This window comes from Cherax quadricarinatus, chromosome 48 (assembly GCF_038502225.1).
Source record: "Cherax quadricarinatus isolate ZL_2023a chromosome 48, ASM3850222v1, whole genome shotgun sequence".
Classification (NCBI taxonomy): Eukaryota; Metazoa; Arthropoda; class Malacostraca; order Decapoda; family Parastacidae; genus Cherax; species Cherax quadricarinatus.
The window spans coordinates 20,525,598-20,551,032 of NC_091339.1; the positions used below are offsets into that span (position 1 = coordinate 20,525,598).

General features: G+C 36.4%; 1 protein-coding gene across 1 annotated transcript in view; it reads right to left on the reverse strand.

The window, feature by feature from the left end:
• Positions 1 to 25,435, reverse strand: part of Usp5 (ubiquitin specific protease 5) — a 42,798-nt gene that overhangs the window by 9,486 nt on the left and 7,877 nt on the right. The window contains exons 5-14 of the mRNA XM_053787053.2: positions 22,336 to 22,483; positions 18,631 to 18,743; positions 17,447 to 17,594; positions 16,753 to 16,939; positions 13,556 to 13,775; positions 9,511 to 9,674; positions 9,078 to 9,240; positions 7,499 to 7,652; positions 6,425 to 6,607; positions 3,098 to 3,326 (exon numbers count right to left, since the gene is read on the reverse strand). Of these exons, the coding sequence (XP_053643028.1) occupies positions 3,098 to 3,326; positions 6,425 to 6,607; positions 7,499 to 7,652; positions 9,078 to 9,240; positions 9,511 to 9,674; positions 13,556 to 13,775; positions 16,753 to 16,939; positions 17,447 to 17,594; positions 18,631 to 18,743; positions 22,336 to 22,483 (1,709 nt within the window). The remainder of the gene's footprint in view (positions 1 to 3,097; positions 3,327 to 6,424; positions 6,608 to 7,498; positions 7,653 to 9,077; positions 9,241 to 9,510; positions 9,675 to 13,555; positions 13,776 to 16,752; positions 16,940 to 17,446; positions 17,595 to 18,630; positions 18,744 to 22,335; positions 22,484 to 25,435) is intronic.

The following is a 25,435-nucleotide window of genomic DNA, read 5'->3' on the forward strand; positions in this document are numbered from 1 at the left end:
CACCTTTCTGCCAATAGTCGCTTATATCTCACCCGAACTTCCTCCTCCCTTAGTTTATACACTTTCACCTCCCTCTTACTTGTTGTTGCCACCTTCCTCTTTTCCCATCTACCTCTTACTCTAACTGTAGCTACAACTAAATAATGATCCGATATATCAGTTGCCCCTCTATAAACATGTACATCCTGGAGCCTACCCATCAACCTTTTATCCACCAATACATAATCTAATAAACTACTTTCATTACGTGCTACATCATACCTTGTATATTTATTTATCCTCTTTTTCATAAAATATGTATTACTTATTACCAAATTTCTTTCTACACATAGCTCAATTAAAGGCTCCCCATTTACATTTACCCCTGGCACCCCAAATTTACCTACTACTCCCTCCATAACATTTTTACCCACTTTAGCATTAAAATCCCCAACCACCATTACTCTCACACTTGATTCAAAACTCCCCACGCATTCACTCAACATTTCCCAAAATCTCTCTCTCTCCTCTACACTTCTCTCTTCTCCAGGTGCATACATGCTTATTATAACCCACTTTTCACATCCAATCTTTATTTTACTCCACATAATCCTTGAATTAATACATTTATAGTCCCTCTTTTCCTGCCATAGCTTATCCTTCAACATTATTGCTACTCCTTCTTTAGCTCTAACTCTATTTGAAACCCCTGACCTAATCCCATTTATTCCTCTCCACTGAAACTCTCCCACCCCCTTCAGCTTTGTTTCACTTAAAGCCAGGACATCCAGCTTCTTCTCATTCATAACATCCACAATCATCTCTTTCTTATCATCTGCACAACATCCACGCACATTCAGACTTCCCACTTTGACAATTTTCTTCTTCTTATATATATATATATATATATATATATATATATATATATATATATATATATATATATATATATATATATATATATATATATACATACTCCATGGGGAAGTGGAACAGAATTCTTCCTCTGTAAGCCATGCGTGTCGTAAGAGGCGACTAAAATGCCGGGAGCAAGGGGCTAGTAACCCCTTCTCCTGTATATATTACTAAATTTAAAAGGAGAAACTTCAGTTTTTTCTTTTGGGCCACCCCGCCTCAGTGGGATACGGCTGGTACATTGAAAGAAGAAAGAATATATATACAGTACACACATTACTTAATTTAAAATATTTTCATCCTTAGCTTATAGGGAGTGATGAATATATTTATTGCAGGAAGTCCAAATAAGTGAAGAATGGGTATAACTGAAAACCGCTGTACTAATGAAGCACTGTAAAGCAGGGCCTGCCTGTATGTAGGACTATGGAATCTTGAATCAGTGCCATTTGTGATATACTACATGATAAAGATCAGAGACAGAGCTACAAAAATAAATATAAATTATGAAAGGCTGAAAATAATAAAAATTCATCCATTACCTGATAGTAAAAATAAGACATGAAAAACACATTTAACTCTCTCATTGTTAGTGCCACAGTACTAAGGGTCTAAGGGCACTGTTGGTGCTGCAGTACTACACCATGAGCTTAGCTCATTCAGTTAAGCTGTGAGCAGTAAATTTGGGCCTAGATACAAGAGAATGGGTCTATGTGGTAAGTGTGCACTATATAAAAACATCCTGCAGCATGCAGTGTATAATAATAATAATAATAATAATAATAATAATAATAATAATAATAAAATAAAGAGACTTTTTTATTTAAAAACAGAGACTTTGCGGTGTATTTTCATATGGTTTTATGGTTGTATTCTCAATTTCTTGGTCTCATTTGATAGAATGGAAGATATATTACAGAAATAGAGATGATTTTGATTGATTTCAGGAATGAAAATACAGCAGAACCCCTGTTTCAACTGATTTGATATCTGTGGTTTCAGTTATCCAATTTACAGTGGCCCAAAAATATCTTTTAATTTTCCATAATGGCCCCAAAATGCAAAAGCAGTTCTTCAAAAACTAAGAGAAGCTGTGAAGTGCTTCCCATCAGTGAAAAAGTGATAATTCTCCACTTATTGTGCAAAATTTATCAATTAAACTTCATAACAGTATGTATAGGACTTATAGGGTTTGCTACGATCCTTGGAACGTATTCCCTATGGATACGGGGATCCTACTGAAGCTTGAAATTGAGCTCGAAATTACGAAAATGTTCAATATTTGCCGGTATTCAAGAGTAAATAAATCACGTCAATCATACAATATGTGTTCACGAATGCATTGATATTATTTATACAATTATTATAATATTGCATAACAGTAAATCTTCTATTTTTTTGTGTGAGTAAACAATCAAAATGGAATTCATATGTAAAGCCTGGAAATGTAACTAATGAAAATGAGTAGACAAAATGTTATTTTAGTGCCAGGAATGCCTGCACTGTTTATTCTAAACCTTATTTTGAAATTAGAATATTTCGAAATTTGTGTGAAACTGGCCAAATTACCAATTTCTGATCCCTTTATTAGGTAGTTGAAATAGTTGATTGGGTGGTTTCTTGTGCACAATCAATAAAATGGAAGACATACCATGAAATTAAACTCATGAGAAACCTTTAGGATATTACATGTACTGTTAAACTAAAATTTTCATGTGAGGTTTACCATAGATGGAATGTTGCCAAAAGTATCTTGACAAATTTTTCTTTCTAAATTTTATTCTCTATGCAAGACTTAAACTCTGGGAATTCTGATCCTATTAAAAATATAGCAAGATCTTATTTTACTAACAAATCTCAAATGAATTGCTATACTGCATGTTCAAGTTATCCCGTGTGTTTGAGCTCTTGCTCTCTTTTAAATGAAGGTAGTCAAGGTATCTGGTAAAGCTTTAAGACAAAATTACCTCCCCTTCTCATCTTAAAAAAGGAGCCCTTTAATGGAAAGAGGCATCAAAGAAACAGACAGAATAATTCTGTAAAAGTTAATCAAAATGCATTAAAAAAATATTTTCATGAAATTTGTGAGCAGGCAAATAAACAAGATATTCACAATGGCCGACTTGTTGAAAAAAAAAAAAAAAATTCACAACTGCCAAATGATTAGCACCAACTACAATGACATAATTCTCATAACACTTACTTTGGAGAACCATTTGTGTAAGTGGGCTTCTGCGGAGGAGGAACTGCAGCTGCCCCACTCTGAGCTGCCAGCAGTGTGTCCAATTCATGTTGATGAGAAAATATCCAGTCAGCAGCACGCTCCAAGCTGTTGCTTGTTTCCTTTAGAGCAAGTGCTGCCTGTTCCCGCGTGAAACCCATTGACATTAACATTGCTAGCCCTTCTTCATTTGGTGTGAAATTATCATTACCTGAAAATTTTGAGTAAACACAAAAAAAGGTTTTAGCATTTGAAAGGCCGACAGTGTAGATTTTTTTTTAAAAAAAGTCGGTCATCTCCCACCGAGGCAGGGTGACCCAAAAAGAAAGAAAATCCCCAAAAAAGAAAATACTTTCATCATGATTCAACACTTTCAACTCACTCACACATAATCACTGTTTTTGAAGAGGTGCTCAGAACACAACAGTTTAGAAGCATATACGTATAAAGATACACAACATATCCCTCCAAACCGCTAATATCCCGAACCCCTCCTTTAGAGTGCAGGCATTGTACTTCCCATTCCCAGGACTCAAGTCCGGTTATACAAAAAGAACCGGTTTCCCTGAATCCCTTCACTAAATATTACCCTGCTCACACTCCAACATATCGTCAGGTCCCAAATACCATTCGTTTCCATTCACTCCTATCGAACACGCTCATGCACAACTGCTGGAAGTCCAAGCCCCTTGCCCACAAAACCTCCCTTACCCCTTCCTTCCAACCTTTTCGAGGACGACCCTTACCCCGCCTTCCTTCCCCTACAGATTTATACGCTCTCCATGTCATTCTACTTTGATCCATTCTCTCTAAATGACCAAACCACCTCAACAACCCCTCTTCAGCCCTCTGACTAATACTTTTATTAACTCCACACCTTTTCCTAATTTCCACACTCTGAATTTTCTGCATAATATTTGCACCACACATTGCCCTTAGACAGGACATCTCCACTGCCTCCTACCGCCTCCTCGCTGCTGCATTCACAACCCAAGCTTCACACCTATATAAAAGTGTTGGTTCTACTATACTTTCATACATTCCCTTTTTTGCCTCCATAGATAACATTTTTTGTCTCCACATATACCTCAACGCACCACTCACCTTTTTTCCCTCATCAATTCTATGATTAACCTCATCCTTCATAAATCCATCCGCTGACACGTCAACTCCCAAGTACAGTGGACCCCCGGTTTACGATATTATTTCATTCCAGAAGTATGTTCAGGTGCCAGTACTGAACGAATTTGTTCCCATAAAGAATATTGTGAATTAGATTAGTCCATTTCAGACCCCCAAACATACATGTACAAACGCACTTACATAAATACACTTACATAATTGGTCGCATTGGGAGCTGATTGTAAAGCGGGGGTCCACTGTATCTGAAAACATTCACTTCTTCCATACTCCTCCTCAATTTGATATCTAATTTTTCTTTATCTAAATCATTTGATACCCTCATCACCTTACTCTTTTCTATGTTTACTTTCAACTTTCTACCTTTACACACACTCCCAAACAATATCTTTACCTCGTTAATAATACCTCCCCTACAAACATCTCTCAGCTATAAAATATACTGTACCAATCATACATTTATCTCTATCATATTTTTTTTATACAGTTTAATTTGCAGGATAAAAGCTGGTAGTCTACCATAGCTCATTTCCAAGTCCAGCCCTACCTAGGATACAGTCCACTAAGTATGTTTACAGTTAAGTGAACTTGAGGAGCAGGCACAAGGAGACTTGCCCAAATGTCTTGATTATCCCAGGAAGACATATCTCCTCTCACCTGCGGCCCATGTTCATCAATGTTATGTAGATCTAAGTAGAATGACATGGAAAGCATATAAATCTATAGGGGAAAGAAGGCAGGGTAGGGGTCGTCCTCGAAAGGGTTGGAGAGAGGGGGTAAAGGAGGTTTTGTGGGCAAGGGGCTTGGACTTCCAGCAAGCGTGCGTGAGCGTGTTAGATAGGAGTGAATGGAGGCGAATGGTACTTGGGACCTAATGATCTGTTGGAGTGTGAGCAGGGTAATATTTAGTGAAGGGATTCAGGGAAACCGGTTATTTTCATATAGTCAAACTTGAGTCCTGGAAATGGGAAGTACAATGCCTGCACTTTAAAGGAGGGGTTTGGGATATTGGCAGTTTGGAGGGATATGTTGTGTATCTTTATATGTGTATGCTTCTAAACTGTTGTATTCTGAGCACCTCTGCAAAAACAGTGATAATGTGTGAGTGTGGTGAAAGTGTTGAATGATGATGAAAGTATTTTCTTTTTGGGGATTTTCTTTCTTTTTTGGGTCACCCTGCCTCGGTGGGAGACGGCCGACTTGTTGAAAAAAAAAAAAAGTATTTGAGTAAGATAGGTAGTAGGTTGATAGACAGCAACCACCGAGGGAGGTACTACAGTACTGCCAAGTGAGTGTAAAGCAGAAACCTGTAATTGTTTTACATGATGGTTCGATTGCTGGTGTCTTTTTTCTGTCTCAAACATGCAAGGTTTCAGGTACGTCTTGATACTTCTACTTACACTTAGGTCACACTATACATACATGTATAAGCATATATATACACACACACCCTTCTGGGTTTTCTTCTGTTTTCTTACTAGTTCTTGTTCTTGTCTATTTTCTTTTATCTCCATTGGGAAGTGTGACAGAATTATTCTTCTGTAAGTCATGCATGTCATAAGAGGCAATTAACATGCTGAGAGCGAGGGGCTAGTAACCCCTTCTGTATACTACATTACTAAAGTTGAAAAGATAAACTTTTGTTTTTTGTCTTTTTGGGCCATCCTGCCTTGGTGGGATATGGCCGGTTTGTTGAAAGAAGAAGAAAGTGCTGTGTGTCTTGGTATGAGAAAAGTGAAGTGATGAGCTACAACATATTGAATCCCCAGTCACTGTTAAGGGCAGGATACCTTATGACATGGCTGGTGCTCTCCCAGCTTACCTGTGAAGTCAAAACATTGCAGAAAAAGTATGACTTGATAAGTCTCTACACAGCAGAACATTGTTGCCACAAAAGCTTGACCTGCAATTTGTCTTTTCTTTGCCACTGTTGGCAACCTGCCAATAGGATCCATTCTCATATACAATGAGCATTATCTCATGGTTTTGCTATCTCACTTTCAAATCCTCAAATTTCAAATACATTGGGGCAGCAAAGTTTGCCTGCTTTCAGATTCTTTTGTACTCTGGACACACAAAAGCACGTGTTAGTGGAGAAAAATCTGTAAAATATCAATTACAATATCCAACAATTTTTAAAATAACTAGAAAAAACTGATTAAAACTCACTAGAAGACTCGTTTTGAATGACAAGTGGTTCAGCAAAATCAGGGTCACCCATATGTTCCATTACCCAGTTCATTGCAGCTTCAGAGCCACTGTTGCCAGTAAGGTGAACAGCCTTTCTACAAGCTTCCCAAGGAAAGCCCATTTCTGCCAACTGCTGCACAATTCCAGCATCTATTTCAGGTTCTGTAAAAGAGATACGTTAAAGACAAACTGCTTCGTGTTTACCACCTTGGTATATGCAGTGTAAAGGCCAAAATCTGACTAAAAAATAGTGTACAGTAAAAAAAAAAAGTTTTTGTACACAGTTTCACAGGCTTAACGTTTATCATCATACCTCAGCTCATTTAAAAAAAAACCATATCTATTGTATATTATGACCCCTTAGACTCTTAATACCCAACAGTAGGCTAACACCAAGTAACTATTTACTAACCATACCACGGGTGGGGTTTGATCCCATGGTCAGAGTCTCAAAACTCCAGACCGTCGCTTTAGCCACTGAGCCAGCTAGCTTCAATGAGATTCATCCAACTTGGTATATGATATAGAAATATACCTAGTTGGATGACTCTTATTGAAGCTAGCTGGCCCAGTGGCTAATGCAACGGTCTGGAGTTTTGAGACTCTCTGACCGCGGGATCAAACCCCCACCCGTGGTATGGTTTGTTTGCAATCGTGTCATTACGATTTCGTGAGTCATGTTAACTATTTACTGTTAATCGAGCACAGCCAGTAAGTGGTGAGAAACTTGCCCATATATCTCATCCAGCCATGACACTGAACCTAGGTCTTTAAACTGAGAAAAAAGCTCTAGGTACTGAGTTATTGGTTATGATGCAGGAGAAAGCAGTCCATTATAACTTCATTGTAAGAAAACGAATTAATGGCTATGTTAACCGAACAGCCACATAATTCATGGGGTTCCTACCTTCCTTTTAGTTAAAATGAACTCTTGTCACTAATTCACTGAATGTACAGTTTGCATTCATCTTCACTCTTTCCTCTCAAATTTCTCCACAACTATTAATTTACTAATCCTTGTGATTTTATTAGATCTATACATGTGTAACTTACCCTTGGGTTTAGTAGTAGCTGATTCTGGTAATTCTTCCTCCCCTGCCTGAAGACCATAACCTCTTAATACAGACAGATCCAAAATCTCTGGCAAATCAATTGATACATCATATTTCATCGGTACCCAATCTTGACCAATACCAAATTTTACCAGCTGAAAAAGAAAGGTATTTCTATTGTTCAATGCAGTTGAACAATATGCAGGACTTTAATTACAATTCATCTTTACCCACTGGTAAAGATGAATTGTAATTAAAATCCTGCATTCAGCAAATATGAGTTTGCTCTTTACTACAAAATCTATAGGAAAACTTTGGTAAAAATATACAAATAACAGAGTTCTAATGAATAATGGAAACAATAATTACTCTTATGTTTAGCTGTACAAAATACATACCCAAGGTATGCACATGCAGATATGGTAAGTGCAGGTATAATGATCAACAACTTATTTAAAACAGTATCAACAGTAATTTTACATTTAGCATTCAACTAGGAATTTGTAACAACCAATAGAACAATCAATTTATGATGCAATCAATCAAAACTAAGCGCTAAACCCACAATGATCATAAATTTATGGTGCAGCCTTGTCCAAGATCCTGCACATAATATGGGTTTGACACGTAAATTATGTAATCAACTTCATTTTTAAACTTGTATATCTAACTACTGTACAAAATTTACTTTTAATTCTCAATGACTCTTATTTGCCTTCTTTTCTATTTATTACCCTCTCTCCACTTATTCTATCTTTTAGCACCTTATGTCATGTATGGAAGTGTGCTGAATACATTCAGTTTCTTCATATTTTAATATCAAATATGACCATTACAAAAACAGAGGCCATATGCTGCTTAAAACAGGTTGAAATAAAGTTAATTCAAAATATATAAAAACCAGGAATCCATTTTTTAACATAACCATTTCCCACCATGGAAGGTTTAGCTCAATTTCCAAACACATAATATAAGCAAAACAAACCTCATTACAATAGTATATAACAGTATAAAACAGTGTTGCCTCAGTAGTAAATTATTTTTGATTTCAAGCTGTGTGTAGACATTAAAAAACACACACAAAAAAAAGACAGTCTGCACTCTGAAGGAGAAGTTGGGACATTGTAGTCAGAGGATTGCCCAAATTATGTTAGCACACTTTTGGCAAGACTTGACCCCTGAAACCACATACAGGAGGGCTCTACTTTACAGCGTTTTGTTAATACAGCGGTTTTCAATCATACCTATTCTTCATTTATTCATGCTACCTATATAAACAGTATTCACCAATCACTAAGCTAAGTATGAAAATATTTTAAGGTAACTAATGTGTGTGCTGTATATGCATTTTTTTTTTAGGCCTAGCTCTATTGCTCACTTAATACATGATAATGAAAGCATGTTATCAAGCTTTTATATGCGGTAGCCTAGAATCTAACCTGCTGTATATGTGGGGTCCTCATGTACAAGAAAGTGCAGTGATTGAATGAATGATGGCGAACGTTTTTCCTTATTTTTGGGTTGCCCTACCTTGGTGGGAGACAGCCAACAAGATAAAAAAAAATATACATATCACTAACCTGAATGACTAAGTAATCTGGAAAAGTGCGAAGGCGAGTGATTTTCTGCATGCTGACTTCCTTTTCTGCAGCTGAACTAAATGCAACTATTTGCTCAGGTGATGCTAACTTTGACAAACATACATCAAATGGTATTTTTGTGCGCACTTGTTCGTCAGGCTGTCTGTAAGAAGATTAATTCCTTGGCATTATTATTTTAACACAAAAATCTTTATAGATGGGTCGTTCAAGCATATGTCCCATGCTTTATGAGCCAACATTTAAATATCACACTGTCTACCATGAAATCAAGAAAACATATCCCTCTGTAGTCCTCGTCCTGAATGGGTATTCTCTTCCGAAAGGGTGTTATCCCTGTCTGATATAATGCATTTTGTACAATACAGTATAATGCATCAGCTAGTCTATTGAAAACTGCACAAATGAGACATACACGACTTTCTGTGAAACTCGAGCCTCTGCTTTTAATGCTTGATAAGCAGCAACTTCTTCTTTATTGATTGCTTCTTCAACAGGTACTGGTAGGGGCAGATACTGGTCTGGACGTGTTACATAACGAACTTTTCCACTTGCACTGCAGATAAACTTGTCCTCTACCTGTAAAGCATTTACAAGAAAGTAAAGCTCCTCAGTTTATCCCTCTTAGAATATACCATCCTAACAATGGTTAAAAACCTAATCCTTTTACCTGTCCTTTGTTCAATATTCAGTTAATTTCCCAATCTCCACAGGGCCACATATTTTATCAAGTTAATGATTTGCATCCTTCCAGAGTTTCATATTTCACTCAATTCATTGCCCTGCAACACTGCGACTAAGTTGGATGTGAGAGGATTGTAGGACAAGTTTCTAGATGTTAAGAGAATTTTAGGTAACATTAAGAAAATGTTTTGGAAGATTTGATACTACAGAAGGTGTAAAAGGAGAATTTTGAGTACCAGGTGGAAATAATGAGAGCCCTAATTGAATTATACTTATGGAGTGGTTTGGTAATAGACAATACATATTTCAAGAAAAATATGACTAAGTATACAAGGTACAGAGTGACAATAGCAGCCTTCTTGACTATGTGATAGTAGATAAAAGACAGATGGTCAAAATTTTGAATATACATATTTTCAGTATGCCTGATCATTATTTATTGATAGCTAGATTAAGAATAAATGGAAGATAGCAGATATGAATTCTGTCTAAACTGAAGTGAATTACAGAAGAACAATGTCAGTAAGAAATATGAATAATAATTGGCAGATTGTCTAGATTGAGAAAATGACATGATAAAAAAAAAGTGCTGCAGATTTAATTATGCAATGTCAAGTGTGTACATAGCCCAGGATAGTGGTAATAGGAGACTAGGTGTAGGAAGGAAGAATGAAGTAATAATGGTTTTAACAGGAAAAGTTTGCATACGAAATTTTTAAAATTGGCAATTTTATAGAGTTATATAAGGCAGAGTACATAATGCATAAGAATGGGGTTAAAAAATGCCTTGGTTAAAACTGAATGATGAAGCAAAAGAGCAAATGAAAGAATGGGCAGAGTATTATCAGCAAATTTTGCTGAAAATGAAAAAAAAATAGAAAGGAGAAAATATATTTCTCTTCTGACAAAGAAAAATGCTAGATAATCATGAATGGTATTTGAAAGATGGAATTATCATTCAGAAGTTGCTGAATGTATATGAAATGAAGCAGAAATTTCATGCTTCTGGCAATTAGAAATGAGGCGGATTAGAATGATGGAAGAGCCAGTGAAACGAATATTAAGGAGTATGTTAAAAGTGAAAAATGTTGATCAATGATATTAAGACTGAATTGGTGAAAGTAGAAAGGGATGAAGTATTAGGAAGGTTGATGCATTCATACAATATGTATACAGCATACTATATGTACATGTATTTGAATAAAGTGAAAGAACCAAGGAATAGCAAAAAGCATGTGTAGCTTTTATACAGTACAGGATAAGGAAAAAGTGGAAAAAGACAGAATACAAATTATAGACAAGCAAGTTTATTTAGTATACTAGATTAAGTGTATGGCAGATTTATTACTCAAAATGAGATAAAAAGAAAGTACAATTACAGGTGTGTGTGTAGTTTTCTTTAGCTTTAATGCAAAATAGCCAGCTAAAACAACTTTGTGATTATCTCTTACTTGCCTCATTTTATATTTAAGTTATAAAAGAAAAAATAAGTAAATTTAGACAATTTAAACTCTCGCAAATTTAAGAAAACTACTACTATAATTAATACAGAAGCAACTTGTTAACATGAGCAAAATTATTTTAACAAACTGGCCATTTCCCACCGAGGCAGGTGACCCAAAACAGAAGAAACAAGTGTTTCTTTTCACATTCAGTAATTTATACAGGAAAAGGGGTTACTATCCTCTTGCTCCTGGCTTTTTAGTCGCCTCTTATGACACACATGGCTTATGGAGGGAGGATTCTTCTCCACTTCCCCAATAAAAGTATACTGCACAAAGTTGCCAAACTCTGCATAAACATAAATAAAAAATGTACCAGGGGTGTGCCAAAGTATCAACCATTTTTATGGTATCGATATCTATTAAAAAGTTGCCGATACCAGCTGATACTTTTAGAATTTTAATGTAATAAGCATCTATTAATAAAAAACAAAACAACAACAAAAAAAAAAAGACGCTGAATGCATTAGTTTCACCACAGACATACGGAAGAATGCATCAAATGAAGCCTTTATAAGTTTAACTGGACACTGCCTCAGCACAAACTTTTTCAGAAAATGATTGTCCTTAGGCCAATGCCATTTCCTGAATCCCACTCAGCAGTGCATATCACAGATTATTCAGAAAGCAATACATGAATTCAACATACTAACTTCCAAAATTAATTTGATAGTATACAAGTAATGTTGCCAATATTGTCAACAGGAACTGAAGGGACAAGATACAACAATATGTCATACTTGCTACTAGTATTTCAAATGGTTAACCATTATATTCTAGAGCAGAGTAATAAACAACATCATTGCTAATATACATACAGAATACTGTTTATTTACAATTTTAAGTACGTATTAGAATTATTGTTCTATTTTTAAACGAGTCTTTAAAGATAAAACCTTTAAACTGTATTACAGAAATGTGTCAGTTAATTGAGTATAATAATGGAGTGTGTGTGTTCAAAATCTGAACTATAATTTATTATTTTAAATTTCCAGTTATTACAATAATGAATATTTTTTCAGTATTCAAAATCTTTTGTTAAGCTTTAAATATGTACATAGTATTATGAGACTATTGGATGCTTTAGTTTCACATTTAATATAAATGGAAATTGTTCAGACTTGTGCTTTTGTAATTAATTTCCAATGATTGTTTCATCAGATTACTAAATATGTAGATTCAGAAATTGTTTTCTTTCTTCTCATTCATTAAGCCTCACCTGGGTACCTGTAATTAGTAATGAGAATGACAGTCACATCTCAGAGAAATTAAGGTATTTAATATTTAACCTCCTTGGTTTATTTAATACAGTACCTTTTGAGCTACAAACATTTCCTTAACTACTGAACCTAGTTATCAAATTTTAAAAATTATGCCAAAAAAGTATCAACAATGGCAAAGATTCTGATACTGTCTCATCCTTAAATTTTTTTTTTTTATTATTATCACACTGGCCGATTCCCACCAAGGCAGGGTGGCCCGAAAAAGAAAAACTTTCACCATCATTCACTCCATCACTGTCTTGCCAGAAGGGTGCTTTACACTACAGTTTTTAAACTGCAACATTAACACCCCTCCTTCAGAGTGCAGGCACTGTACTTCCCATCTCCAGGACTCAAGTCCGGCCTGCCGGTTTCCCTGAACCCCTTCATAAATGTTACTTTGCTCACACTCCAACAGCACGTCAAGTATTAAAAACCATTTGTCTCCATTCACTCCTATCAAACACACTCACGCATGCCTGCTGGAAGTCCAAGCCCCTCGCACACAAAACCTCCTTTACCCCCTCCCTCCAACCTTTCCTAGGCCAACCCCTACCCCGCCTTCCTTCCACTACAGACTGATACACTCTTGAAGTCACTCTGTTTCGCTCCATCCTCTCTACATGTCCGAGCCACCTCAACAACCCTTCCTAAAATATACCATAAAATATACCATATAAAACCAAAAAATATTTTATTAATGCACAGAAAAACAATGTTAAACATTAAAATCCTAATTAAAGATTTTGATGAATATAAGAAGGCAACTAAAATGCTGGAAGCAAGAGGTTAATAACCCTTTCTGCATAAACTGCTAAAACAAAAATGGAATGTTGAAGTTGGAGTGTTTGAATTTGAGAGAGTATAGAACAGATAACACTTTCCTTGCAGGACAGTGACTGAATGAATGATAGTGAAAGCACTTTTTTTTTTTTTAAACATCCTACCTTGGTAAGAAATGGCTACCGTGTTAAAACAATTATGTAGAAAATTACGCTATTACCATACTTACTTCAAATTTAAAACAGCTTCCAGGATCAGATGCACCAGCAGAATTGCAAGCTGTCATCTTCAGTACATGTTCCAGAAACTCCATAGCATCTTGCTGTTTCTTAGTTGAAAACTCAGCATGACCCTTTCCCACTAGTGTACGAAACATAACTGGAGATATGCCAGGCTGTAAGTCATCTGCATCTTTATTCTCATCAACTGAATTTGGAGCTACTGAGTACCTGAAAAATAAATTTTCTCATCAACCTTCACTCAGAAAAATACCAACAATGTTAACACTTTCAGTGGCAGTTAAATAAACCTACATCATTGAAGCCAAGGTCCCTCATGTAGCTCTATGTCATGAGCTCAGCTCACTTATACAGGCTGAGTGTCATAAATTTTGGCAAATTATGAGAGAATGGGTCTGCACGAGGAGTGTGTACAGTATAAAAAAAATCCTGCCTCATGTGGTGCATCATGGAAAAAGCAAAACTTTGACCATGTGTTTCGTTAGAAAAAGTGACCGAGTTGCTTTCCAAGATGTTTTTTATGGTTATATTGGCTGTTTCTTGATATTATTTGATAGAATGGAAGACATACTACTGAAAAAGATTATTCTAATTTGTTTCAGGACCAGAATTAGCTTGAAATTGGGCTCAAAGTAGCAGACATTGAATTTATATCAATGTTTTATGTTTTTTTAATAGGTTTGATTCAATTACTGAGATGCCGTAAACCAGACCAATCATTCCTGGTTACATTTTATTATCCAGGAAATGAAGTTAATTTTTTTATATGAATTCAAAATTGAAGGCAAATGTAATATAGAAGCCTGGGAATGTGATTAATAAACAGGAAATGTTTTAGCGCAAGAAATGTCTAGTGTTTATCTTGTACTCTGTGAACTGGTACTTTTTTTAATTTTGGTATATTTGCCAAATTAGCAATTTCTGTGCACTTTATAGGGTAGTTGTAATTGTTGAATGAGCAGTTTCTTGTGCTCAATTGATAGAATGTAAAGCATACTAGTGAGATAAGAATTTAGTCGAATAAAGCAATGGAACTGATTTAAATTAGGTTTCAAAGTCGGTGAAATCACCGATACATAAATTGCACCTAGACCATTAACTTTGCACCTGCATAATTCTGTAGGTTTCTCATCAAATTTTGTACTTTTGGTGTCATTACCTTCAGAAATAGATTCTCTACCATTTCAGAAAAAAGGTGGATCATCTTCTTTCTTTCAACAAACCGGCCGTATCCCACCGAGGCAGGGTGGCCCAAAAAGAAAAACAAAAGTTTCTCTTTTTAAATTTAGTACAGTGGACCCTCGACCAGCGATGGCATCGATTAACGATAAATCTGACTAGCGATACATTTTATCGCAAAAATTTTGCCTCGATTAGCGCTAAAAAACTCGACCAACACTATTCCTTCCGTCTGAGAAGCCTCCACTTCTGGCCAGTGTTTACAAGCCAGCCAGCCACCACGGTCGCTTCCAAGCATACAATCGGAACATTTCATATTATCACAGCCTTTTTAGTGATTGCACCTGCAAAATAAGTCACCGTGGGCCCCAAGAAAGCTTCTAGTGCTAACCCTACAGCAAAAAGGGTGAGAATTACTATGGATATGAAGAAAGAGATCATTGCTAAGTATGAAAGTGGAGTGCATGTCTCCGAGCTGGCCAGGCTGTACACAAAACCCCAATCAACTATCGCTACTATTGTGGCCAAGAAAACGGCAATCAAGGAAGCTGTTCTTGCCAAAGGTGCAACTATGTTTTCGAAACTGAGATCGCAAGTGATAGAAGATGTTGAGAGACTGTTATTGGTATGGATAAACGAAAAACAGATAGCAGGAGATAGCATCTCTCAAGCGATCATATGTGAAAAGGCTAGGAAGTTGCATGAGGATTTAATTAGAAAAATGCCAGCAACTAGTGGTGATGTGAGTGAATTTAAAGCCAGCAAAGGTTGGTTTGAGAGATTTAAGAATCGTAGTGGCATACATAGTGTGATAAGGCATGGCGAGGCTGCCAGTTCGGACCAAAAAGCAGCTGAAAAATATGTGCAGGAATTCAAGGAGTACATAGACAGTGAAGGACTGAAACCTGAACAAGTGTTTAATGGTGACACTGACAATGTTGTGAAACACGTTAGGAATGTCATAAAGGAACGGGAGGTACAGGCCTCTATGGGCAGATATGTTGTGCGACAGAGGTCCAGTGACTCTCAAGCTGATCCTGGTGGCATTAAAAGAAGGGAAGTAACCCCGAAAAAGGACTTGCCACCTCAAGTCCTAATGGAAGGAGATTCCCCTTCTAAACACTAAGACCATCAACACACTCCCCTCTTCCCATCCCATCAATCATCACCAGATCTTCAATAAAGGTAAGTGTCATGTAACTGTGCATGTCTTCTTTAGTTTGTGTGTATTAAAATTAATATTTCATGTGTTAAAAATGTTTTTTTTTTCAATACTTTTGGGTGTCTTGCACGGATTAATTTGATTTCCATTATTTCTTATAGGGAAAATTAACTTGACTAACGATTATTTTGACTAACGATGAGCTCTCAGGAACGGATTAATAGCGTTAGTCGAGGGTCCACTGTAATTTATACGGGAGAAGGGGTTACTAGCCCCTTGCTCCCGGCATTTTAGTCGCCTCTTACAACACGCATGGCTTACGGAGGAAGAATTCTGTTCCACTTCTCCATGGAGATAAGAGGAAATAAACAAGAACAAGAACTAGAAAGAAAATAGAAGAAAACTCAGAGGGGTATGTATATAAATGCTTGTACATGTATGTGTAGTGCGCCCTTAGTGTAAGTAGAAGTAACAAGACGTACCTGAAATCTTGCATGTTTATGAGACAGAAAAAAGACACCAGCAATCCTACCATCACGTAAAACAATTACAGGCTTCTGTTTTACACTCACTTGGCAGGACAGTAGTACCTCCCTGGGTGGTTGCTGTCTACCAACCTACTACCTAGGAAAAAGGTGGATACTTGGATCAATATTAATTTCAGAGGTCTAGACAGTGAAAGGGTTAAATGGCTACTAACCTACTTCACACAACTGCTACATATATGGCCTGTAAATCCAGCTGCACCATCTTCACTAATATTCTAGAGAATCTATTTGCATGCTTCCAAAGACATCTGGTATATAAAGCACAGTAATTTAAAATAATCTTTATGTTGACACTAACTTTCCTGACAGAAGGCCATGAGCAAGTTTACTCATTTGGACATTGAAGTCTTCTGCAGGGTTAGTGCCTTTGTAACCCCCTCTGATAGTCTCTCCATGATTGTAGAATCTCTCCACAAAACTCGGAACGGTGAATAGCACTTGCATTACAGAGTTGACATAGCATGAGTTTCCAAGGTTTTTCAGGCCTAAAAAATAAAAATCAATAATAGTCATTAGACCAAATTTATATTTTCACTAACCTACTAAAAACAAAATGGGTCAATCTATTTAACTTAAATACAAAATACGACAGATACTGAATGGGAAAAACTACTTAATTTTAGCAGTAGGACACTCGAACAAAAAACTTCAGTACAAGTTTATGTAATGATCGATAGAAAATACTGTACATTGACAAACCTGAAATATAAAAACCTACAAATCCCATAATTAGCTTAAATTTTTTTTTGCTGAACACGTTTTTCACTTAAAACTTTCATCTAATCCCAACCTGGGTTGTTAAATGAGGGTCAACTGTACTATCGCTAATAATTACAAATCAGTGCAATGTCTTATACCGAGCAAAATAGATTTTCAAATTACTAAAGAAATTTTCTCTACAGCTTAAATAATAGAATATTTGATAAAAGTATCAAATTCTATACTGCTGCATATAGTATTATAAAGCAAACATATGCAAAACATTACTGTACCTGTTAAACCTGGTCCAAACTTTGGCACAAGCTTTGCTCCTGATTCAGTTAGTCGAGACCACTCCCACGCACGCTGATTATAATCAATCTCTAATTCGAGCATAGTCTTCTCTGTTTTCTCCATCACTTTTACATTAATGCCGAAATGCTGAAAAGACATGAAATAGCTCTTGTGGAAGTGGTAGTATTTTTCCTATACTACACCATATATTTACACTTAAAAAGTTTGAATTTTTTTCTTTCTGAGAGCTCTCCATCCTTAAGTATGTAGTTGCCTGTATAATCATTGCCAGACATTTTGTTTGCACTCCTATTCTGCAAGATATGAACTTGCAGAATTATGGTAACTGATATTCAAACTGTCTTATCTGTCACCTGAATTTAGCAATGGACATGCAAGGACAGCCTCATTGGGTGTATGTAAAGTAGAATAAAAAAAAAAACTTTGGTAATTTAGTTGATTTTACAAAAAAATTAAACAAATTCTAATTATAAAGCAGTGTCCAAAATAAACTTTGTACACATTTCCGACACTAAATCAACATTTCCTCTATTCATTAATCACATCCCCAAGCCTCTCCTATATTAAACTTGCCTTCCATTCTATCAAATGATACCAAAAAACAGCCAATAAAACATACAAATCATCGTAGAAAACAATTGAAATTCACTATTTTAAACCAAATACTATGTCCAAATTTTGCTTTTTCCATGCACCACACAGGTTATGATTTTTTGTCTTTTATACTGTGAGCACTCATTACACAGACCCATCCTCTAAAATCTAGTCCAAAATTTACCACTCTAAGCTTATCTGAGTCAGCCGGTTCTGTGTGAGGAACACCAGTGTCAGTAACATAGATTAATGTGTCGGACCATAAAACAGTTAAAAGTGTCAAACATTAGAAGGCATTTACTGCATCAAGAAGAGATTTTAACCGATGATACAGTGCTGAGTTAACATGGGGTCAACAATGTGGATACAGCCTATTTAAGCTAAAAATAATCTTCCATAAAATTTTACGATTTGAAAGATTAGTGATAAAAACCTAATAAAGAAACAGAAACTGAAAAAAATTTCACCAAAAAAAGTGATGCAAAATTTGAACTACACAACAAGAAGTTGTGGATGATCAAAATCATACATCTCTGCAAGTAATAACTTTTTTGCAAAATTTACTTACAGCCAAATGCTTCACAAGATCTGGGTCTAAAACCATGTCATCTTCATCATAACTGTACACATCAGCATTTCCATCTTGTGTGATTGTGCCAAGCTTTACAGAAAGTGGGTACTCTGGAATAAAAAAAAAAAGTTCAAATGCATATGGTACTAACATGACTGAAGAATTTTAAAAGAATTAGAAAGATGCCAAACAGCATGCGAGATTACCTAGGGGTATTTGTATGTTCTTAGCTGTAGGGACACATGCTTGTGGTGTTCTGTATTTAGTATTTAATTTATTATGCAATTTTATTAAATTTCCAATGAACCCTATTCTGTTGTTCTACCACTGAGAACTTTCTAGTCTAGGACCAGGCTGAAGGAATGACTACCCCAAGAATTGACCATTCCAAGTATCTTTATTGCACCACCTTTTTTCTATGTACAACTATGCTTCATGTTGATGGTGCTGAGAAATATTCATCTATTTTTCATATCCTTTTATGTACTTGTATGAAAGTACTTTTGTTTTCAGTTTTTCTAATTTAGATATGGGAGCAATTATGTACCATCATTCTCTTACTATCTTATCCACATGGAATTATTTTAGGGATGGAACATCATAACTGTTGTTTATTCCAATAATTTTATTTTTTTTATTACCACACTGGCCGATTCCCACCAAGGCAGGGTGGCCCGAAAAAGAAAAACTTTCACCATCATTCACTCCATCACTGTCTTGCCAGAAGGGTGCTTTACACTACAGTTTTTAAACTGCAACATTAACACCCCTCCTTCAGAGTGCAGGCACTGTACTTCCCATCTCCAGGACTCAAGTCCGGCCTGCCGGTTTCCCTGAATCCCTTCATAAATGTTACTTTGCTCACACTCCAACAGCACGTCAAGTATTAAAAACCATTTGTCTCCATTCACTCCTATCAAACACGCTCACGCATGCCTGCTGGAAGTCCAAGCCCCTCGCACACAAAACCTCCTTTACCCCCTCCCTCCAACCCTTCCTAGGCCGACCCCTACCCCGCCTTCCTTCCACTACAGACTGATACACTCTTGAAGTCATTCTGTTTCGCTCCATTCTCTCTACATGTCCGAACCACCTCAACAACCCTTCCTCAGCCCTCTGGACAACAGTTTTGGTAATCCCGCACCTCCTCCTAACTTCCAAACTACGAATTCTCTGCATTATATTCACACCACACATTGCCCTCAGACATGACATCTCCACTGCCTCCAGCCTTCTCCTCGCTGCAACATTCATCACCCACGCTTCACACCCATATAAGAGCGTTGGTAAAACTATACTCTCATACATTCCCCTCTTTGCCTCCAAGGACAAAGTTCTTTGTCTCCACAGACTCCTAAGTGCACCACTCACTCTTTTTCCCTCATCAATTCTATGATTCACCTCATCTTTCATAGACCCATCCGCTGACACGTCCACTCCCAAATATCTGAATACATTCACCTCCTCCATACTCTCTCCCTCCAATCTGATATTCAATCTTTCATCACCTAATCTTTTTGTTATCCTCATAACCTTACTCTTTCCTGTATTCACCTTTAATTTTCTTCTTTTGCACACCCTACCAAATTCATCCACCAATCTCTGCAGCTTCTCTTCAGAATCTCCCAAGAGCACAGTGTCATCAGCAAAGAGCAGCTGTGACAACTCCCACTTTGTGTGTGATTCTTTATCTTTTAACTCCACGCCTCTTGCCAAGACCCTCGCATTTACTTCTCTTACAACCCCATCTATAAATATATTAAACAACCACGGTGACATCACACATCCTTGTCTAAGGCCTACTTTTACTGGGAAAAAATTTCCCTCTTTCCTACATACTCTAACTTGAGCCTCACTATCCTCGTAAAAACTCTACACTGCTTTCAGTAACCTACCTCCTACACCATACACTTGCAACATCTGCCACATTGCCCCCCTATCCACCCTGTCATACGCCTTTTCCAAATCCATAAATGCCACAAAGACCTCTTTAGCCTTATCTAAATACTGTTCACTTATATGTTTCACTGTAAACACCTGGTCCACACACCCCCTACCTTTCCTAAAGCCTCTTGTTCATCTGCTATCCTATTCTCCGTCTTACTCTTAATTCTTTCAATTATAACTCTACCATACACTTTACCAGGTACACTCAACAGACTTATCCCCCTATAATTTTTGCACTCTCTTTTATCCCCTTTGCCTTTATACAAAGGAACTATGCATGCTCTCTGCCAATCCCTAGGTACCTTACCCTCTTCCATACATTTATTAAATAATTGCACCAACCACTCCAAAACTATATCCCCACCTGCTTTTAACATTTCTATCTTTATCCCATCAATCCCGGCTGCCTTACCACCTTTCATTTTACCTACTGCCTCACGAACTTCCCCCACACTCACAACTGGCTCTTCCTCACTCCTACAAGATGTTATTCCTCCTTGCCCTATACATGAAATCACAGCTTCCCTATCTTCATCAACATTTAACAATTCCTCAAAATATAATAATGGAGCCACTAATACTAATGCCACAGCCCAGCCTCCTAGTGACAGCAGTAGGCCAGTAGACTAACTTATTTTTGTGGGGTAACATACCACCATCCTCAGCTATGAACGTGAAAATGCACTATGTTTTCCTGAGTGTTTCTTAACCCCATTACTGTCACAGCCCCCAAAATTACAAGATGACAATGTCACAATTTAAAAAAAAAAAAAATGAAATAGTAGTCTCTATCTGAAGGTAATGATCCAAAAATGCAAAATTTGGTTACAATATTCAACAAATTACAATTTTCAAATGGTCCAAAATCAACACTAGGCATTCTAGCCACTAAAACAACCAAAATTTACCAATCATAGCATATTTGAGAGCAGTGTACTTAAAACACAGATTTATGTGAGAGACGGTGGCATCAGTAAAGTAGATGTACACGAGAGACAGTGAAAGGGTTAATAGTTCCTATTCCTCAAATATTTCCTTTCCAATTTTGTTGAGCTGGTTCAAGAAGGGGCACTGGAAACAAAGAACCATGGAACTATTTATAAATATTTGAAGTCCCTGAATGTTGGGGACACTTCCGGCTAAGTTGTTGTTAACCATGAATTAATTTGGTGGAATGGATAAAAAGGAGAGGAAGGAAGCTAACTTTTAAAGTTACATGTAAAGCATGTGGAAAGAACTAACGACAACAATTAAAGTTGATACATAAGCTGAAGATAAAGCTTTATTAGACACTAGATGCAAAGGTATCTCAATTGTGCAGTTAAAGTTCATGTAACATACAACTCAATACAAATTATGTGATGTTAGCTAAAGCCATAATTTTAACCAACATTAAAAAATAAAATAGTATAAATACTGAGAGACGATTTTTGAAAAAATACTGCAAGTTAAATACCAGACATGACTGCAAAATGAGTAAATAGACAGGCATTAAAATCATGTAATTAAGATTTATTACAAGGATAAACTCACACCAATCTATTGACAGAAAGCTACAGATGCATTCTGTTAAAGGTATAGGAAAATAAATTTCAAGGCTTTCAAGAATTGTGATGGCATATTCCTTAGCGCATTCTAGACTTTAAATAAACAAGGAGGAAAGTAATAAAACACTAAAGATGCACACTGTCAAGACTACAAAGAATTTAATCCTAGAAAGAAAAAACTGTAAAGGTTATTACAAGTTAAACTTACTTGTCTTTTCATAGTGCTCAAGAGCATGGTTATTACCACCAGAGCCATCCAGCTGTCTTCTCCCACAGAGAATTTTTCCGTCAGTGAGATTTAGCCAAAGGTTATCAGTTTTGTCACACTCTTCACACTTCCAGCCACTGGGTGGAACCTAAGAAATGAACAAAGGAAAGTACTAGGGCTGGCTGGGGAACTATGTTTACTGGTATTTACCCATTTGGTAATAGATTTTAATCTTATATAAATTATAAAAATTTCTTTATACAGCCTCCCCCACTTAACAATGGAGCTCCATTCCTAAGACCACGTCGGTAAATAAATTCGTCGCTAAGTGAGGAGCGTACTATAATGGTAGTGGGTTTGTGTCAACTATCTTTGATATTGTTTTAATGTCACCTTGGCACCATTTATAAAATTTCTGGTATATTTTTAAAATGTTTATACAGTAGTGTACTGTATATTGTAATAAACAGAATAGATCAAATCAGCTCTAATATAGTACATTATTTAGGTATGCATACTAGTCAAAAAGCCCATCGTAAGTCCGAGGCATCAGTAAATGAGTACGTCGCTAAGTGAGGAGAGGCTGTATTTTAAATATGCATATATTTTTTTTTTTCAACAAACCGGCCGTATCCCACCAAGGCAGGGTGGCCCAAAAAGAAAAACGAAAGTTTAAATTTAGTAATTTATACGGGAGAAGGGGTTACTAGCCCCTTGCTCCCGGCATTTTAGTCGCCTCTTACAACACGCATGGCTTACGGAGGAAGAATTCTGTTCCACTTCCCCATGGAGATAAGAGGAAATAAACAAGAACAAGAACTAGAAAGAAAATAGAAGAAAACCCAGAGGGGTATGTATACATGTATATGCTTGTACATGTATGTGTAGTGTGACCTAAGTAGAAATAGCAAGATGTACCTGAAATCTTGCATGCTTATGAGACAGAAAGAAAAGGACACCAGCAATCCTACCATCATGTAAAACAATTACAGGCTTTCATTTTACACTCACTTGGCAGGACGGTAGTACCTCCCTGGGCGGTTGCTGTCTACTAACCTACAACCTAGAAAATATGTATATTATATATTTATATTATAACTAACACACATACGTCTTGCTAGTAGTAAAGAAATAAATTAATTAAAAAAAGTGTGGGCAATGGATGACAGAGAGGAAGAGGAGGAGGATTTTTTTGACCTAACATATATAAATAAATCCAGATTCTCACAAGAACAAAACAGTCCCTGCATTTAAGGCCTTGTATGATGCTAAAATCTCATTTTACATTTTTAAGTGTATATTCTGAATCAGCATAGAAAATAGTACGCCTGGTGTGATTTCAATGATTTTTGAGAATCTGACCAAAAATGGTGAAAAATGTTCAGGGATTTTTTGGGGCGAAAAATTTTTTTCTCTCAAAATGGAAAACTGTCATGATCACACTGTTGGCTGGATCAATTTATCGCCACAAACATGAAAAAATCTTGTATATACAGCTTTCATAGATAGTCATGAGAGTTTTACAAGATAAATGTGCCATAAAAGGAGCACCAGACAGGAAGAAACACAAGAGAAAACAGGCTTGTATCATGCTAAAACTGTCTCTTTTTATAAGTGCATATTCTTAAGTAGCATCAAAAGTACTTCAATTGGCATAATTTTTTGAGGTAATTATTTATTTTTCATGATTTATGGTTATTTTTCCAAATTCTTTGATATTTCTCATAAGTTTTTAGTAATTTCTTGTTATTTTTGATAACTGTTATTTTTAGGTAATTTTTCATGATTTTTAGGTATTTTCCATAATGAATAGTCTTAATTCAGATTAATGGCAAAAATGCCAGGAGTGATATATTAGTAGCCTTGAAGACAAGTTAGTGAATCTGAATAAATATTGAAGTGTATACTAGTAAATATCTACTCAAGAACATAAAGAGGAGCACTGCTGCAGGCCTACTGGGTCAGGCTAGGCAGATCCAACTCACACCCACCCACATACTTGTCTACACTGTTTTTAAAGATACACAAGGTTTTCACCTCAATGACACTACTCGCGAGTTTGTTCCACTCATTCGCACTTCTAATACCAAACCAATGCTTTCCTGTATCCTTTCTAAATCAAAATTTTTCCATCTTGAACCCACTGCTAAGAGCCCTTTCTTGGTTAGGTATACGTATCTAGTACATTATTTACATTCCCTTTATTCCTGTTTTCCATTTATACACTTTCTATAATTTTTTTTCTATTTCCCACCAAGGTAAGGTGACCCAAAATAAATGCTTTCAACATAATTCACCATCACTGTCTCATCAAAGACATGCCGATACTACTGTTCCAGTGCCCCTCCAAACTGCAAATATCCCCACCCTTCTTTCGGAGAGCAGGCACTGCACTTCCTACCTCCAGGACTAAGTCTGGGTAACCGAAGTGCAGATTCAGTGCCCTCAGTCTATCCTTATAGGAAATATTTCTTATCCATGGGATCAACATTGTAATTCTCTGATTTCCCAAGTACTGATGTCCATTCTCCAATACAGTGATGAGAACTGTGCAGCAGTATCTACACGAGGCCTAACGAGAGATATACAGAGTTGAAGTATTACCTGGAGACTCTCGTTATTTATACTTCTTGATAGGAAGCCAAGAATTCTATTCACATTATTGTGAACACTTATGAATTGTCGTCTTGGCTTTAGATTAGTGCTAACCAGAATGTCTAAAACTTTTTTGAATTGAGAGTATTTAAGATCTACATTACTTAGTGTATAAGTGCCATGATTTTTTCCAAGGCTTAGAACTTTGCATTTGTCTACATTAAACTGCAACTGATTTAGTAAATTGAAGAATATTAGAGTATTGCTTGCTTTAAGGGAGAAAAAAAAAAAACATAGGCACTAGTAATGGAAAACTTAATGAAGAAAAGCAGTCACTGCAAGGACAGTGTGATGGCCAGGATTATGCAGACAACTACTAAGTAGTGCAAGAAAGGTATAAAATACCGACAATATATTGTTGGTATTTTATACCTTTCTTGTACAACTTGTCAGACACTGCAACATTATGGAATCTTGGTTCAGAGGACATCTACAAGACCTTCTT